Source organism: Aptenodytes forsteri, unplaced genomic scaffold (genome assembly GCF_000699145.1).
Source record: "Aptenodytes forsteri isolate BGI_AS27 unplaced genomic scaffold, ASM69914v1 Scaffold297, whole genome shotgun sequence".
Lineage (NCBI taxonomy): Eukaryota > Metazoa > Chordata > Aves > Sphenisciformes > Spheniscidae > Aptenodytes > Aptenodytes forsteri.
This window is the reverse complement of record NW_008796167.1, coordinates 531,417-549,541: the sequence shown is the minus strand read 5'-3', so window position 1 is coordinate 549,541 and position 18,125 is coordinate 531,417. Positions and strand designations below refer to the sequence as shown.

The window sequence follows — 18,125 nt, the reverse complement described above, 5'->3', positions numbered from 1 at the left end:
AATGTAAAACTGAAGTCTGAAAGCAGACTGAATTCTGCAGGCTTGATAATCAGAACAATATGCATTATAAAGCAAATGCCCCTGAAGGAACCCAATATTTCCACTAGAAGTTTCATATCAAGTATGAAAAACAGTCTTCAAGTAACATTAGTGTAAATAACAGAAAGGAAACTGTCATTAATTTGGGGAGGAAAAAAATAAAAGTCTCAGCAATGTGAATGGTACAAGACACATCAAGACTGACATGCACTTTAGAATCATAGAATCGTTTAGGTTGGAAAAGACCTTTAAGATCATCAAGTCCACCACTAAACCCTAAGCACCACATTGACACATCTTTTAAATACCTCCAGGGATGGTGACTCAACCACTTCCCTGGGCAGCCTGTTCCAAGGCCGCTGCAGTATCTCGATTTCCTTCGTGTAGTCAAAACTGCAAAACTGCACACAGTATTTGAGGTGCGGCCTCACCAGTGAGGGGGACAATCACTTCCCTAGACCTGCTGGCCACACTATTTCTGATACGACCCAGGATGCTAGGCCTTAAGAGTTCCCTCAGCCGCTCCTCATCAGACTTGTTCTCCAGACCCCTCACCAGCCTCGTTGCCCTTCTCTGGACACGCTCCAGCACCTCAACGTCCTTCTTGTAGTGAGGGGCCCAAAACAGAACACAGTATTTGAGGTGCGGCCTCACCAGTGCCGAGTGCAGGGGGACAATCACTTCCCTAGACCTGCTGGCCACACTATTTCTGATACGACCCAGGATGCTATTGGCCTTAAGAAACTTTGGTTTCTTCTGCTCATGTTCATTTGGAACTGACTTTAGAGAACCGGTAAGACTGTATGGAAAAATCAGAAAGCCTCATATTTAGAAACAACTCTGTTATTTATGTGACTTGCTGTCTTTCCCTCCCCGTTTGCTAACAGCAGGAAGAACATTTGCATAAAACCACAATCTTTGTCTTTTAAAAGTTTCACAACTTTTGCTGCTTATTCCCCAACAGAAATTGTAATCTTCTATTGAATCATTTTAATTATTATGTCATGACGGTACGAGCTGCAGGTGTTGACAAATAACAAGAGCAAATAGCCTGCATGTAACAACAGCTCATATTTCTAGGAGTGCCTCACCTGGGGTCTAAAAGCACTTCACAAAACTTGTTTAATGTAGCCTTATAGCAGGCAAAGCAAGGAACTAAAAGCTTAAGCAAACTGCTGAAAATCAAAATGTGAGATGTGCTACAGAGTGAGAAACCCCCTGGTTCTTTATTGAGTTCTCATAATCATACTCCTAAGCATCACTCATTCCCCCTTCATTTTCCTCCAGTCACTTCAGCAGTTTCGAAAAGAAAAGTCTTTCTGTAGTTTCAGAAAGATAGTAAAAGAGTTACCAAGCGTTACAGATAATTTTCTAGCGTTTAATTTCCTCTCAGGTATTAACTTTACTTTTCTTTTAAAAGGCTTTCATCTGAATTGCTGATTTTCTTCTTTCCTTGGCTTTGCTTTGAAAGTGGCAAGTGAATTCTGCTTTCTTTAAAGGCCTCAATTTGTTTCCGAATTTAGCTTTAAATTCTGTGTAAAAAAGGCAACCAAGCAAATCATGACTAGATTTACTAGAATAAGGCCTCCAGGATACCAGTCTGAAATCCCCATTTGACTAGAAAAGACCTATTTGTGTGAACAAGTACTGCTACATGACTCTGGGTCATAAAAAGGGGGCAAATGCATACAAGCGGCTAGTTATGTTTTAGCTGAATATTGAATTCTTCCCACATCAGTACTTATCACTAAGACCAACCCACAGTTTCTATCAGCTACATTCCTATTTACCTAGTATCAAATTGTTATTCTTCAAAACCTAGAGAGACAAGTACTCTGCAGTCACAAGATCCAGAGCATGAAATGTGGTATCAGGGAGTTCAGTTAAGCAACAGAACCAATGATTGAAAAGTTGGATTAGGTCCCAAGGAAGAAATTAACAATGAAGTTACCTTTGTGTTTGTAATAAAGAGCTCCCACATGTATGTTGCTAACTTTTCCTCTTCGATTTCTTTTACTGTTTTTTTACAACCACCAGGGTCCCTAAGTGAAAACAATTCAATTATTTTTCCATTTTGAGTGTCTGACTTTTATTATAAGTTCTTTTAAGAAATGCAATAAATGGAGAGTAAATGGTGGCTGACCACTACTATGATGTATATCTTGGCTTATAAGAAATGGAAAGACAATGCAAGGTGTACAAGCCATGAGTATGTTATAGTCACAAGTGAAGAACCTAAAGAAAGCACAGTCATTCTACAAACTATCATGCATGTACTGGGCCAGATTATGCTCTCAGCTTCCTCTGTGCAAGTACTGAAGAATTTTGTCCAGTATAGCAAGATTTCATGGATACAAATGACAGCAGGTTCATACAAGTTTGATTTTTCAGTGCTGTTGGCTGAGTGAGGACCTGTCCTAGTCCAAAAGTTTAAATGTTACATCATGTTGACAAAGGTGAATGTGGAAGCTGCAGTCCTTGCAGCTGTGGTATAACAACAGGTCACTGCTGAGGTAGCCTCATTTATCATTCAGTCCCCATCTAATCAGTCAAAGGTTTTACAAAGCAGGTTAGTGTTCTAAGCTTGCTTCCTTCACCGCATTTAAAAAAAAAATCTCTTTCTGTGCAGACGGAGACTATATGATCTAAATGTACTAAATGAAAGCCTAATTTTTCATGGTTATTGTGTAATGAAGAATGTGTGTATGCAGATCAGTTCAAATGACATTGAGGGAGAGGAGTGGTGGTTAGAGACAGCAACAGAGAGCAGAAATATGCCACAAGAGAGTGCACTACTTCAGAACCTGGAAATTAATCCAGAGCCTTATGCATTTATACTCTGCTGTCAGCCTGTATCTGTGAGACTTGCTGACAAACTGTTTCTTTTGTCCCAGTCTATTGGTTGGTCTTCACATGTAAAGGGGTGCAGAACCCATCCACAATACATACTGGACTGATCCTCCCCTCCAATTTATCAGGCTAATTCTATATAATGCTACTCTGCCACCCCTGTTATACATAGGCACAGTTTGTCTTGACTGAGAATATACAGAGAGACCAGAACAGCTTTGAAGAGCTCTGCCCTGCAAATCAGAGCATAAACGGTTCACTGTTTTACCAAACACTCATCAATAATTTAAATACACGTTATGTCAACATGATTATATTGACTAAAATGTTGGGAACTTAAATTAATATTTACTTTTAACAGTATAAGAGTTCAGAAGCAATGCAGCTTTTACAAGTACCCATCACTGTCATACATAATTGATAGAATAAAACCAGCTATTAAATATCACTTAATAGCCGGCTTTGTTCTGTAATTATAATGTATATGGAATTTCTGTTGAGTTCACTGGGATAACCCTCCAAGGGAAGGATATGGGAATATATGCACATATATTACTACATGTATTTAATTTGCATAATTATTAACCAAAAGAGAAAAAGGAGAGAAAACCCAACTAAATTTGGCTGGGATAGCTCAGTATTTTCTCCTAGGTTCTGCAACTTGCAATAATGAAGGACCATGCTGTGCTACTGATTTGACTGAACAACTCCCTGCTGACTGCACGGGGGGCAAAGTCGTTGCAAAATTTGTTTATGTTGCATGGCATGGAATTAATAACATTTCACTCAAATAGTTATTACTTGAAAGAAGAGAAACAACTTATAAAGGACAAGAGATCCCAATTTCCTCATTCCATCTACTATCATGCACTGTGCACATACGTTGGATTCCAACAGGTTAATATGGAACGCATCGAACTGTTGGATTCAAGAGTCAAAGCTTCCAAAAGCCAGTGTATGGCACACAGCTGTCGGAAAAGATGTTCACTGCAAAGAGGAGAAACAAATGTGTTTATAGTAGAGTCAGGGAAACAGTCAAACTGGCATCGTGTTGGCTGAAATAGATACATCTAAGCATTTCCATAGCAGGTGGTTTTTTTCATTGTCCCAGTGAATTCTAGACACCTCTCAAGGTTTTTGCAATGTTAATACATAACTCTGAATCCTGAAAGCATAGTTTTGGATGTGAAATTTTCAATGGACTTATCTTGGTGCTGTGCTCAGTGCTTTCATACCTATGAGGATTCCAGCATTTATCCCTTTATGGTATGGTTTTTGGATTCTACAGTAGCTTCTAAGTTTTGCATTTAAGAAAAACGCAAAAAGTGTGTGAGTTTAAAAGGTTGGACCCATCTTTTTCTGAACTAAGATTATCTTTGGCATTTTAGCTTATTCCACATGCAAATGTAAATATATAAAGACACTTGGTGAGCAATTGGGTTAATGAACTTAGAACAGAACAGATAGTGTGTATTAGTGACTAATACAAAACATACAGAAGCATACGTGGTACATGTACTGTCTTCTCCCTGTCTCTTTCGTAGGCCTATTTTTTTTTTTTTAACTAGGCAAATTAAATTTTGCCTTTCCTTAAGATGAGCCTAATCTTGAAAGCTATACCACATAAGCAAATTTTATGCAACTTAGTCAGAATTTGCTGAGTCAAGATCAGCAAGGCAAATGATGTATGTGTACATGCGCACATACAGAGTTTTCAGTAACTCATTAGGATTCAGTCATTTAAAGTTAGAATTTAACAGTTACTATTAGTAGACAGACTATTTCACCATAAACTCCTGAAATTCTCAGGATACGCGTTTACCAGTTGAACAGCAGCTCTAGGTATATGTGTTATGGGTCTGTGTTGCTGTGAATTTCACTTATGTCCTACCAAGGAGGGCAGGACATAAATCTGCCTTCAAATATACCTTTTTGCTCCAGGGGGGCTTGGAATCAAGACACTGGTATAAACAGGAGTGAAAGACCGTAAGGTCATCTTTTTTTCCTTCTTCCCTGACTTCCTCAGGTGGTTGCCTTCTGTTAGAGAACAACTGTGGGAAAGGACAAAGACTGAAGTTAAAAAAGGAGTATGTGAAGTGAAGACATTGCCAATAAAACTGTTTATTGTGTTCACATCACTACACTCACTCTTCTCCTCCTTACATTAAAAGAACCACCTGAGATGTATTTCTAAATTGTTAATTACTGCATTTATTATTATTTATTAATATTACAAACCTGGTATTTATGTTTAGCAGGATATATAATTATTATCTCTTTCTAATATGTTTATGGTACTTTATAAATTATAAATATGGTATTATTTGTATATACATATTTATACTAATTATTGTTATTATTAGCAATTAAGCATTTATGTGAAATCAGATTCTGAGGCAGACAAAAAAAGGTGACTGATTTGTTTGAGAAAAGATGCTGAGATACTGCTTACATTCCGTTACACTTGTTTTCTGTTGGTATCATGCCAATGGCATCAGTGGCCATTGGAGCATGAGGCCAAAGTTTGAAGATGTGCCTGTAAAATTCTGTTCAATCTTTCCTGGGTTAACATACTGTGTGCACAGAAAACAATAAAGATTAAGTTGAAAAGATTAACCCCAATGAAAGAGTCTTGAGTGCTGGCCAAACCAATGTAACAGAAAACTGAGATCTTTATAGGCTGTGGGCACTGTTTCTTCACTGCCACAAGTCTGTTTGGTCATTTACACCTGTGCAAAGTGTTTATAAAAGGCTACCAAGCAGGAAAAGGAAATGTTTACAGCTGTTTTTCCCAAATGTAAATAACTACCTGCACCTGGTTTAGAGACAACGGAGATTCAAGCTTAATAAGCACAGTGAGATATTGTAGCCTTCATATATTGATAGTATACGGTAGATAGGAGGTCCACATAGAAAATGAACTATTGTATGCTGGCTCATAAATTAGTATAAAACTGAAATGATGCTGGCCATAAAAAAAAATAGCTGAGAGGTTAAGTGAGATTCTGAGTGGCGGGTGAGTCTTAAAGCTATATGCAGATTTCTTTAGCAGAGACTTTCTAGACGAACGAATGAATGATTCTGTATTAACATTTCCTTTCTAGATCTGAAGCAGTTTGGGGATGTCAGCTTACTATTGCCTACTATAAACTAGCAAATAGTTGGAACAAGGGTTGAGGAGTGTGTGCCCCAAGCATTCCATTGATACAAATTTTCTAAAGCAAAGCAGCAACTGTAAATAGTACATACAACACTGGCATAGGCACCTCAGCACTATTTTTATATAGAGATAAACATGTCTGTTTTCTTCAGCTAATTAAGAAATGACTAAACTTACATATTGTTTTGTCTAACAAAGGAGATATCTAACAAAGAGACAAGCTGGCAGGTATTCCTGCTGTCCCAAAAGAAATTTCTTACACAAAACCTCAAGAAGTGGTCGTCTTCATTCAGATAATCTTAGATAAATTGTAACTGCAAATTGGTACTTATTAGAGGTACTTATTATGCACATGAGTTCCACAGACTTTGTTGTTCAAAACAACATGTCTGTCTTGTGCTTCCTCAAATCACACTTCCAATTTTCTCTTCTCCATAGTCCTAATGAACAACAGAATGCCAGAATAGACAGTGGGACCATTGTATAGACATTGAAGTGTTTGACAGAGTCCATATTTCTACTAATGAAGGATGACTAAACTTTACTTCTACTTTGTCTACTCTTATGATGATAAGCTGTTACCACGTTTAGAGTATTGATACATTTAAAATAGTTGATAACACAATTAAATGCTACAACTTATGTAACAGCAGTAAAAAAGTCCCAGTAGGGGCTTAATATTTGCTGTTGTCTTACAGGGAAAAAGAGGAAGGGGGGTGGGAAAGGCCTACATCCATCACTGGAACCTGTGCATATAAAACCATGCCAACAGTTTCAGCCACTGTGAAAAACTGAAGCCAGACATCATCTGTTAAAAAGACACTTTGTGCCCCAGCAGTTTAACACTGCTTCAGAGCTTTTCTTATTCCATGAAGTTCCTAATTTTTGAAGTCAGCACTGTGAAAACTAGGAGTGAAGTAAGTCTCCACAACAGATAATTATCTGTAGTTTGTATCTAGGCTTCCCCTCCGCTCCCCCTTTTAAACTGTTTACCACTGCAGACAAGCACATGTATAACAGCACACAACTGGAATTAACATGTGCTGGCAGGGCTCCTGGATGTGCGTAAATCACACGGGACAGTTTGAATGAGTAAAGGCACACCTGTCAAAGCCACGCATTTCTTGTTTCACATGTGTTTCATTGTGTACTCCTGTCTCACCCAACACATCCTGGAGTTGAGAAAATTCCCCGTAAGACTCCCCGATTTTCATAGAATCATAGAATAGTTTGGGTTGGAAGGGACCTCTAAAGGTCACCTAGTCCAACCCCCCTGCCGTGGGCAGGGACAGCTTCAACTAGATCAGGTTGCTCAGAGCCCCGTCCAACCTGACCTGGAATATTTCCAGGGATGGGGCATCCACCACCTCTCTGGGCAACCTGTGCCAGTGTTTCACCACCCTCAGTGTAAAAAAATTCTTCCTTGTATCTAGTTTGACATATAGTATCTATATTTTGATAGAGTATCTATATTTTGACATCTGATCATAAGTCTAATGATTTCTCTCTTAGAAATGTTGGCAGATGTTAGCGGTCTTTCCTCTAAAAATGAAGTTAAACTCAATTTTAAGCAACACATTGAAAATATTACAGGATATCAGGTTTTACACAAGGAAGTTTTGCTAGAGTAGATTTTTAGGTTAGTTGTAAGATTTTTTTAAAATAAATTTTTACAACTGGCAGAAACCCTGGTGCAGATGTAGGATTAAAGTGGCGTTGCCTGTATTCACCCACAAGCCTGGTATACTCTGCACCAGTAAAAGCTTTTTTACTGCTAGGAGAAGCCATACCTAAATGAAGATAATTTTGCCTATGCAGGTATACTTTCATAAAGGAAAGAGGAATGTTAAATCTTTTTAGGTCAGCCTTGCTGAAGAAAGAAGCCTTTCCTTACAGAAGAAAATAAATGACTTCCATAATCTGAATGGTCACAATAATAAAGGCAATGGTATTTTTCATATGTGTAATAAATTATTTGTCTGCAATAATGTGGATTAGCTGAGATACGGGTGGGTAGATAGAACAGTTACATATCAAAAAGAATAATAAGCATAGAGCTTACAAAAAGCTTTCAGGGAGGTTCTTATGTATCCAAAAATTTTTTTTTAAATTAAATAATCTTGTTTACCTAAAATGTTCATGTGGCCTTCATTAACGTAGGATCAAAGTGCTTCACAGTGCCATTTAAATAATACAGTTGTAGGTGACTTGTTTAAGTAAGGAGAAAGTTTTAGATGATGCAGACCTTAGAGGCTAAGATTCCAAAATACTTTGACTAATACCTTATACCTTTCCTTCCATAACGCTCTCTCTCAGTAATACTCTATTCCTTTCCCACCTTTTCCAGCTATTCAGTTAGTGACCATTTAGAATGCTGGATATTAAATGTTACTCTAGTAAATATGATACTTTTCTGTTCAGAATCTCTCAGCCTGTCTGTGCTACTTGTTTGCTTTTTGGTCTGGGTTTCATACTAACAGGAAAGATTTTATTTCTCATTTTTTAATAATGGTTATATATTGCTGTCCCACTTTATGATTAGGGCATGATTGCATCTCAGATGACTCTGGAGACTGAGTTTTCCAAGTTAAGAGTCAGATCATGGAAGAAAGGTGAATGAGAAGAAGCTGGTACCTGGGAGTGACAAAAGCCACAGCAAACCAGTGAGAAAAGACTGTTAGACATGGATGAGCTTTGATGCAATAAGGCTCCAAAGGTGTGTAACCTCTAGAAGAGCTACTCTGGCCTGCTGAGCAAGTATTTAATCATCTCATCACCTAGTGAGGGTTGACAAATGGAAGACAACTACAGTGTTACAACAGGCATTAGAGGCTCACTGAAAAGACCAGCGTGAGCCAAAGGATTGAAGACTTCAATCATGATGGAGAGAAAACCTGAAGAAGGTAGTAAGTAATAGGTCTGAACTAGGGAAGAAACCCACTCTGCAAGCTAAGCCACTTATTCTGCTGAGTACGATTCTTTTTTATTCTTAATGCTATGGTCCCATTGTGGGAACAAAAACATGGCACAAACTCACCAGGCCTCCTCCTTTTCTCCTCAGAGAATCAGTTCTGAGTTGGCTATGAAACCTCTCCTGAGTTCACCAACCATCTGCCTTCGAAACTCCCTCCTTTTTAAACAGCACCTCAAGCATTTTTTTTCCATGCTTACTAAGTTTACGGCTACTCACTTACCCAGATTTTAAGCATTTTCTCTTTCTAGTTCACACAAGTAGTAATATTCTGCCTCAATACCAAGTAATGGCAGAAACTGGAGATTGTTGCTTGTTGAAACTAGTCCTCAGACCACCGAAAGCCCTCTGAGTTGACTTACATGTTTTTTTCTTCCTCTGACTCCTCCACATCAGAGGAGTGTTTGGGTGGCTGGAACTCAGTTCTCCATCTTGTGCCCTGAGCCCACTGGGCTGCTTTCAGTGCGTTCTTCCTCTCCTGTGATTCCTGGTGAAGTATATGAAAGTATTCTCCACCTTGCTTCACAGAATTGATATGATGCCTGCCAAAAATCATCACAAGTTGGTCAGTGTACTAAAGACAGACTATTAAATTGATTAATTTCTCTGTTGACCACCAACTTAATTTTTAACAGAGATTTCGCGTTCTTCTATATTCAAGAGTTCAACATTAGTATTTCCTTCTGCAATATAACAAAGGACAACAATTCCCCAACAGGAACTGGGACATCTTTCCCTTATCTCTTTCAGCACCGCACAGGTTAACTATTGGATGTCTTGAACTCAGCATCACTTTGTCCGCTACTCGATTTAAAAACTCCCTGCCTAATTCTAATTTATAGCTGCCAATTGACCACTGGGCTCCTCACTGTCTTAACTGAGTTGTCACTGCCTGACAGGCACTGCGCTGAAGCTACCTGTTAGCTGCTAAATTCTACTTGCTGTCAGAAGGCTGCATTGTTAGCAACAGGGAAGGTGCCAGCAAAGCCTGTGAGTGAGCTGAAGACAACAGGCACGATATTACCGCAAGAGAAGAAATTAAAGAAGTTATTAATTAAAGTTAATTAAAGAAATTAAATGTCACCCTATAGGATGACTACGGGGGGGGGGGAAGGTGAGCTAGGGCAGTGAAAGGGATACGGCACACAATTACTCTACAGCCTTTGATTAAAAATGTTAGCAAGAATGTAGCAGCTGATCCAAGTCAGACGAGCATACTATCCAGGCATAGGACACATCCCTTTACGTTAATGTGTTGCTGCTTTTGAATCAAGCATCATCAGGCTGTACTGATTCTTTCAAACACAATCTAGGCTTGAAAACTAGGCCTCATTTGTTTTACTGACAAGTAATAATTCCCTTTCCTTACCAGACATGTATTAAAGCACCTGAAGGCCATATAGGGTGCAAATTTCAGGCACAGAACTCACTAGTTCTCAAGGGGAGCAGTTTACTCCCTCCTTGCTTCCCTTGATGAAAAAACAGTTGCACAATTTAATGGTTTTGGGATTGGGTTTTTGGTTTTGTTGACATTATTTTTTAAGTCCAGCAACTATAAATACAAGCCTGAAAACATTTCCAGTTCAGGTAGATAACCTGTCTGCTAGATATTTCTATACTAACTTTAGAAAAAGAAAAAAAAAAAAAAGATAAGAAAATAAGATGTCCCTGATAAGAAATGCTGCATGCTTTAGAAAAACATAAGGATTTTGGGGTCGTGTCAGACTGGCTTAATGTTTTTCATAAGAATCTAGTATTTTGCATAACAGACTTCTCTTGGAATACTAGAAAATGTTTAATGGCCTCAAATTCTTGCTTTATGTCCTTTTCCAGTAGTTTTCTCTCTCTCCTTTCTGCCAACTATCAAGATATTTGTATGTAAAAATATTTTTCCCCTTCGTAGTGCTTTTTCTACATTTCTGCGTGCACTAATGTAAGTATTCCTTCTTAAAGATCAAAACCCCTGCTGTAGCTGTATATTATAATGCCGCAAATAGTGAACAATGAGGTTATTACATGAATCAAAGTGGTGATGGAGGACAAGAGAAATATATTTAGACAAATAATTAGACAATTATTGTGAACCAGGTGTTTACGTAAATCATTACTCTGTCATGTATATGTAGATAATTTGTGTTACATTTATATTCTGTCGTGTTTGATAAAGAGCAGATGTTTGTGCATACCAATTAGTCCTGACCCTCTAAAGATAAAGAACCCTGACCTTCTGAAGATAGAAGACACAGGAACTATAAAAACAGTTTGTTGTAAGGTGGATAATGAGACGGTCTGATAAGCGTAAAGGACCTTCAAGCTGTCAGCAATATATTCAAAGATCAGCGAAACCTGGCGCCAACTAGGTGAAAGGGGACGAGGAAGACTATCAGCCTTCACCAGAACAACCCCGGCCCAGAATTATTTGGAAGATCTGCGCAGACGCAACTAATTAGCAACTAATTAGCATGAGGAGCGAGGATAGGCGTGGTTAGATAATGAATATGTATAGGCGTTATTAGAATATTCATTACTCAATTGTATAAATGAGATGTAACTTTTGTTGTGGGCATGCACGATAGGTGGAGAGATCCCCCGTGCATCCAGCGCGCTGCAAATAAAGAATATACTACTTGGACAAATTCGTGAATCAATTTGGCGACCCAGATGGGACTTCCTCTCTGTCGCGCCGCAGGACCCAGAAAAAAAAAAAAATAAAAACAAAAATTTTTCTCCCCCCCCCCCAGCCATAACCAGTGTTACTGGAGAAAGATGCATAAATGGCAAGTACAATCAGTACTTTTTTTTAAGGTTTATCTAATACACAAGGCTTTAATATGTGTATACCAAAATCAATGATCACTCTCATATACCCATAGGAATAAGAAACGTTATGCACACTTGTGAATGAACATTTTTAGTCTATGACTTCCTTGAAGTCCCAGGTATTACAAAATGTAGCTCTACAGTCTCCAAGTATGGAAAAAGAAATAAAATAGAATTAACAGAAATGCAGCATAAAAAAGCTCTAATAACTACCTGATTTAAACAAAAAAAATCCTCTCATAATTCCATAGAATTATTTCGGGGATATTTATGAATGACCCTAAAGGTTCATGGACTCCTGTCAGGAAAACGGTAAAATAAATCCAAACTTAAAATACAGATGTGACCAACGTACTTTTCTACACTGTGGATTTACAGTATATTGCTGGAATAGGACACCAAATATTTCTCCATTTACATTCTGGCATCACAATACCGTGTTTATACAATAACTTAATAAATTTACCTGGGCTGCCTATTTGACACGTAGGTGAGAATCGTTCATTAAAATGCAAATGTAATCGAGATTAAATTTGGAACACATTTATTAAAGCAATTGAGCTTCAGTCACCTTTAGCCAAAACACAGATTTTCAACTGCCATTCAGACAAAAGGATTTGTCTTACTTTTCTAAGTTAATATCTTTATCAGCATGAAAATTAAGAGAGTTTCCTGAGCAGTAATAAAGTACCACGGAATACTTCAAGTTTTCTCTACATGTATGTAGTATTATAGATAAGGGTCAATGACAAGTGCAAAGGAGTGACCCAGTAGTGTACTACACATACAGAAGCAAGTGTATTTTTAGTGCTTGCTGTAACTACATACTTATTAAATTACTCTTTAAATCCTTTAGGGACGCAAGGTCATCAGTTAATTGTAATACAAGGCCATTAAAGTATTAGGGAATTGAACTTTTACTACTAAGATTTTAGATTCTTGGTGCCTTTCTTTGAGTAAGAAATGACTCATAAAAATAAAAGGAAATCATAAATTTGTCTTAATTATAATTTAGGTGCTAGAAAAACATTAAGCAGCAATAATAATAATAATAATAATAATAATAATAATAATAATAATAATAATAATAATAATAATAATAATAATAATAATAATAATAATAATAATAATAATAATAATGATGCCAGAAACCTTTGCATCAGGGTAAAGACAAGCTAGATATTTACGAGATTTTTTTTTACCTTCTGTTTAAATATAACTTATTTAAGTACATTGGGTCATCTTCACTAAATTCAAAGGAATCATACTAAGGATGTATTTGTCCCAGCAGATCAAATTTTACAGTTAACAACCTCACATCTACTGTGTACGCAAACAAATTCAGTAGGAGATGGTTTACTAAAGGAATGACATGCACTCCTGAACACGTGATGCCAAATCCTTGCTCAGGTAAGCTGGTATAACTCCAGCCTGACCAGAATTGCTAGAAAGATGGGCAGAAGGCTGCACACCCATGCGGCTGTCCCTCTACTAAGCAACTGTATTCAATGCAGTGGGTGTTGTTACCCGGGTGCTTCAGTCTCATTAACTCTTCCTGCTAATCTCCCTCTGTCCCATTCCCTGAGGTGCAAAGAAGTTGCAGTCTATTTATACCAGCTTGATTCTCTGTCTCTTTAAGGCTGAACATTATGATCATGGTGAACAAAAATTGTGAGCTGTAAGTAAAATAACTATGTATCTACCAAACAATATAACTACATACATATTTCTCCGATCATGGAAATTTTTAGCCACTGTTTCATAAAATGGCTTATTCAATTTTCTTATCTTAATGGCTACAGCCTTTTTATCCATAAAGCTAATGAAAGAACATCTCCTGCTCCAGATGCTATACAGAAAGAATTTAGCCTTTTCCAGAGGCTTATAGCCAACTGTAAATATAAATGAAACCAACGTGGCATTGTTCTGAAAGCCACTGAGAGCACAGGCTTTCTAAATGCCATTTCCTATATTTTCATAAAAGCATTTCAATCTGCATCTGCAACAACTCCCTACTAGACCAATAAAAGCTCCCTTTGGGCACAAGGCCAGACCCTGCTGAGGGTGTTGCAAGGTGAATATCGGCTGGGCACTGCCTAACCTGTTGCACTAGTGACAAACTGAGTATGAGCTAAGGCTTGCCAGGTGAAAAGCAAGTGCAATTTTATGCACACTGCCACTTAAAAGCATTCTGAGTAAATATTTTCCACAGCAGAAAAAGTAATACAAACAACAATCCATTTCTGTATAAAACAGAAAGCACAGGAAGCAATAACTTTGAAAACTCCAGTAAATACAGCTAAGCTGTATTCTGAACATTACAGACTAAAACTACGGATTAAAATCCAGTATAATTCTCCTAAACAAACACTTAGCATTATTTGCAGCCATGCCATCGTGAGCTGTGATCCCATCACAAATCTCAAATGAGGCTGATGAGTATTTGGATCCTGAAGAATTCAAAGAAATATCCACTGAAGGAAGCGGTGACAGCAGCAAACTTGCTTCATTTGGGTTAAACTTGAAATCTATGCCCTTACCTAGCTTTAGGGGGCACTGTGGTACTGGAGGGTCTGTCTTTTCGAACATACAATAAAATGGAAGTTCTGACAACCTGAAGTTATTAAGGATCCTATGGTAATATCTGCAGGAGCACAAGCATTAACACCTGCATTCTCATCAGATTTCAATTGATTAAATGTTACTTCCCTCACTGCTGTTTCAGTTGGAATAGGACACTTTTTTTTTATCATTCCAGTCCCCCAAAATACTATGTTGTGTGTATGTGCATTATCAGACTCCATTTGAGCTGTTGCTGCATTCTAATAGCTGCAGTAATTCTTATATGTCCCTTAACTTTCTGACAAGGTGCTGTAACACCTAAATAGGTAATAATTGTAAAACAGCAGAAAATGCCAAGATAAAAGAAAATCCACATGCACACAGTGCTTTTCTTATTTACAAAGCACGCACAGAACAATAGGAGAGCAAACTCTGCATTTCTTGTAAATTGTCAACAATGATACTGATTTATACCAGTGGAGAATGTGTTCCGTTCTCTTACCGGTAAATACTGGAGCTGCTGACCATTTCACTCAGTTCTTTAGTGCCTTACATTCACTGTTGTAATCTATGTCAGTATGTCCCAAATTTATTTACATTAAGACTGCTTTACACCTTTCCTGGGTGATGTAAGGCAGTCTCATTGTAAATGAGAATTAGTGCACTGTTCACTTAAAATATACTCAGTGAGTTATTACAGGGTGCATACGCTACCCACCTTCTGAAATTACCAAAAGCCATGGAGTTAAGTTTACATGGTGGTGAGCCTGAGCTAGCAAGTCCTACTATTGAGCTCCACATTCAGGTCGTATCCTGAAAGCTTAGCACGTGGACGACTGCAACAACAATTGCAACTACTCACAATCAATATGTAGGTACTAATGTAAATTAATTACGAATTCTGGTTTGGTAGTGTTTACAGCCAAGTTAGAGATGCAAATGTATTCACGTGAGGCAATGGAGAATCGGGAACATGCTGGTTACTACTCCTATTTAATGGTTGAGTAATTACACAGTAAGAACCAAATAGGTAAATATTCATACATCTAGTCGTCTTAAATTCAGTGAAGACCAGATGATAATGACATGAAAATTTATTAAATGTAGTTACTAACCCACAGAAACTCAGACATATGTGATCATTTACCATACTGAACCATTAACCATTCTGGCAAGGAACTGAAGTAGTACCATATCAACATCTGTCTTGAGTAGTTGAAGACATACAAACAATCTGGAATACCCACATTATTTCAGATGTAGATTCCCATTTTATTCTCCTGCAGATGAGTACAATATTCTGTACTCAAATGTCTCTGTTTAAAAAAACAAAATCAGGATCTGCATAATGGGAAAGATGCATATTTTCACATGAAAATCTGACCATGAAATAAGTCATGAAACAAGTAAAGTTAAAATAAGACATGAGTAAAATTGTGGTATGTTCAGAGAAGGTTGTGCAGCAGGAAATAAGGATCTTCAGTAGTCAAAACAACACCCCACGCTAGTGTAAAAGATGTCACCAGGTGAATGTTTAATCTATTACTGCATATTTAAAGATGTCTCAGAGTGGTTTTCAACTAACTACAAAGACATTAAAATATAGAAGATGCTGCTTCCATTGTGAACTGAAGCAGAACCTCTACTTTGAAAATGAGGAGATGTTCTCTAACATTGAGAAGCACAAACATATTTGGCTACCTGGAGGTACAAAAAACAACATACCAAAAAACTGGCTTATTTTTAGCTGGAAATGTGTTGTTCTCAACCTGGAAAGAATGGAGGGCAGTAATTTCTCTTTTAAGAAGTCCCAGAACACAAGAACATGCACACCCACCCACCCCTCCGCTTGTGCCATGCTGTAACTCCCATTCCTGTTGATCTTCATATAAAAGTTTTCTTTGGGGGTAGGCACATTTAGGTTTCCAGCTCTTGATGTCTCTGGAGAAGTACGTAAACAAAGGTGAGTGGGGGAAGTACTTCCAGAGCAGCACAGAGAAGACAGCTTTGTACTGATAAAGGGCAGAAAAATAAACCCGTGAGATTTCAAGGCTTTGCTTTAAATTCTTCTCCAAAAAGCTGTGGGAAAACTATTACTAAAATGTCAAAAGAAAAAAATAATCTGGAGATTTCCGGGCTTTCCATTTTCTTGCTGCAAGAATCTACAATAATAACTTTATGTTCATATTGCTGATAAAAACTCACTGCTTGTTAAGTGGAACTTCACTGATGTCCCTGATCCTCTACCAGGAAATACTGCTGGTTCAAGATTTTCATGTGAAAGTAGAAACCACTCCTCACAATCTAGTGTCTTGCCTTACCACAATAAAGGTATTTACAGAGCAATAACATTCTACTACTAAATAATGAAAAACCCATTTTAAGTGTTAGCTTTGTTCAAACATTCAGCGACAATGTGTCATTTTGTATCATAATACGTGGGATTAGACTGTTGTGTTTAGATAGATAGTAAAATCTAATAAGCAATGAACTATTTCCACTTATGAAATTTCAAACATAAACAAACATATTTTTGCACAAAAGGAAAAGGCGATTGAGACTCAAACAAACAGCCTGGAAAAGCAGAAATGTTGATGGGAATAGCAGTCTTTCCAGTGATTGATGACAGAGATAATGATTCATACATCCATACACTTAAATGGTTGTCTTTGCCCATGACTGCTGTCTAATTAATGGGAGCCATCATTCACGTAAAAGAAAATTTTTGCTTCTGGAAAAAAAAAATGCTGCAAACTGCCAGCAGTGACAGTGCTAGAAACATGCCAATTAAAGTGATTTCTGCCAAGCAGCAAAAGGGCACAAAACACTGGTTTCCAAGCAACTGACATTATGAAGTATTAAATACATTGGAAACTAATATTGGCAGATAAACATTGCACCTTCTCGGTTAGTACTGCCTCAGTCTCTTTGCTTCTTAACTCTACGTTGCCTCTCCTCCCTGCTTTTGCAGACACCACTGTATCTTCCAGTAAACCATATGCATTAAGGAATGCCAACTTACCATAATCTCTAAACACTAACAACCTTTTTGTCTGCATATATTAGAATAGGATCAGTATAGATTCACAGGTAAGGACAGACAAGGTCATAACCAAAACTCCAAAAATAACACATTTCTTGCCATTTAAAATCTTCCGGTAGTAGCTGCCATTTCAACCACAAAATTTAAATGGTTTTGTATTAAAGTCAGCTACACAGCCACTAGCAGGAAAAGAAGTAGGAGAAACTGCTCCTTGGGTAACGGTCAGTCTAACTGTTGTTGCAGGCATAAAGAATACAATAGTAGAGGCTGGGCTTTCTGCATGCAGAGTGACTTTTGGAGATCTGCCTTCAGGAAACTTGAACCATTTTAAAGAGCCATCCAGTTTCCAATTTAAACCATAAAAAGCAGTCAGCTGAATACTGTTAAACTGCCAGCAATTTGACATTTAGTTTTCTTTAACTAGCGCAGCACAGAGCCATTTTCTTCAAACTATGGGAAATGAAATACAGAGGTTTAGCATGCCCTTTTTGCAAGTAAAGGCTGGACTGGCTCGTGGAATGGCATGGACACTTCCCCTTTGAGCTTGCAGCTCAAAGCTGTGGATTCCCAGACATCATCGTCTGAGGATGACCACAACTTCTCATTTTTACATGGGCACCTATGCTTAGATGACTGTCACTGCACAGTTTCCAGTTTCTATCACCTTTCCTACCTCCTTT

The 18,125-nt window shown here is 37.8% G+C and overlaps 1 protein-coding gene across 1 annotated transcript in view; it reads right to left on the bottom strand.

Annotated features, from left to right (window-relative positions):
• Positions 1 to 18,125, bottom strand: part of CCDC60 (coiled-coil domain containing 60) — a 68,246-nt gene that overhangs the window by 12,664 nt on the left and 37,457 nt on the right. Inside the window, exons 4-7 of the mRNA XM_019474188.1 lie at positions 9,383 to 9,562; positions 4,818 to 4,940; positions 3,772 to 3,876; positions 1,991 to 2,081 (exon numbers count right to left, since the gene is read on the bottom strand). Coding sequence (XP_019329733.1) covers positions 1,991 to 2,081; positions 3,772 to 3,876; positions 4,818 to 4,940; positions 9,383 to 9,562 — 499 coding nt within the window. The remainder of the gene's footprint in view (positions 1 to 1,990; positions 2,082 to 3,771; positions 3,877 to 4,817; positions 4,941 to 9,382; positions 9,563 to 18,125) is intronic.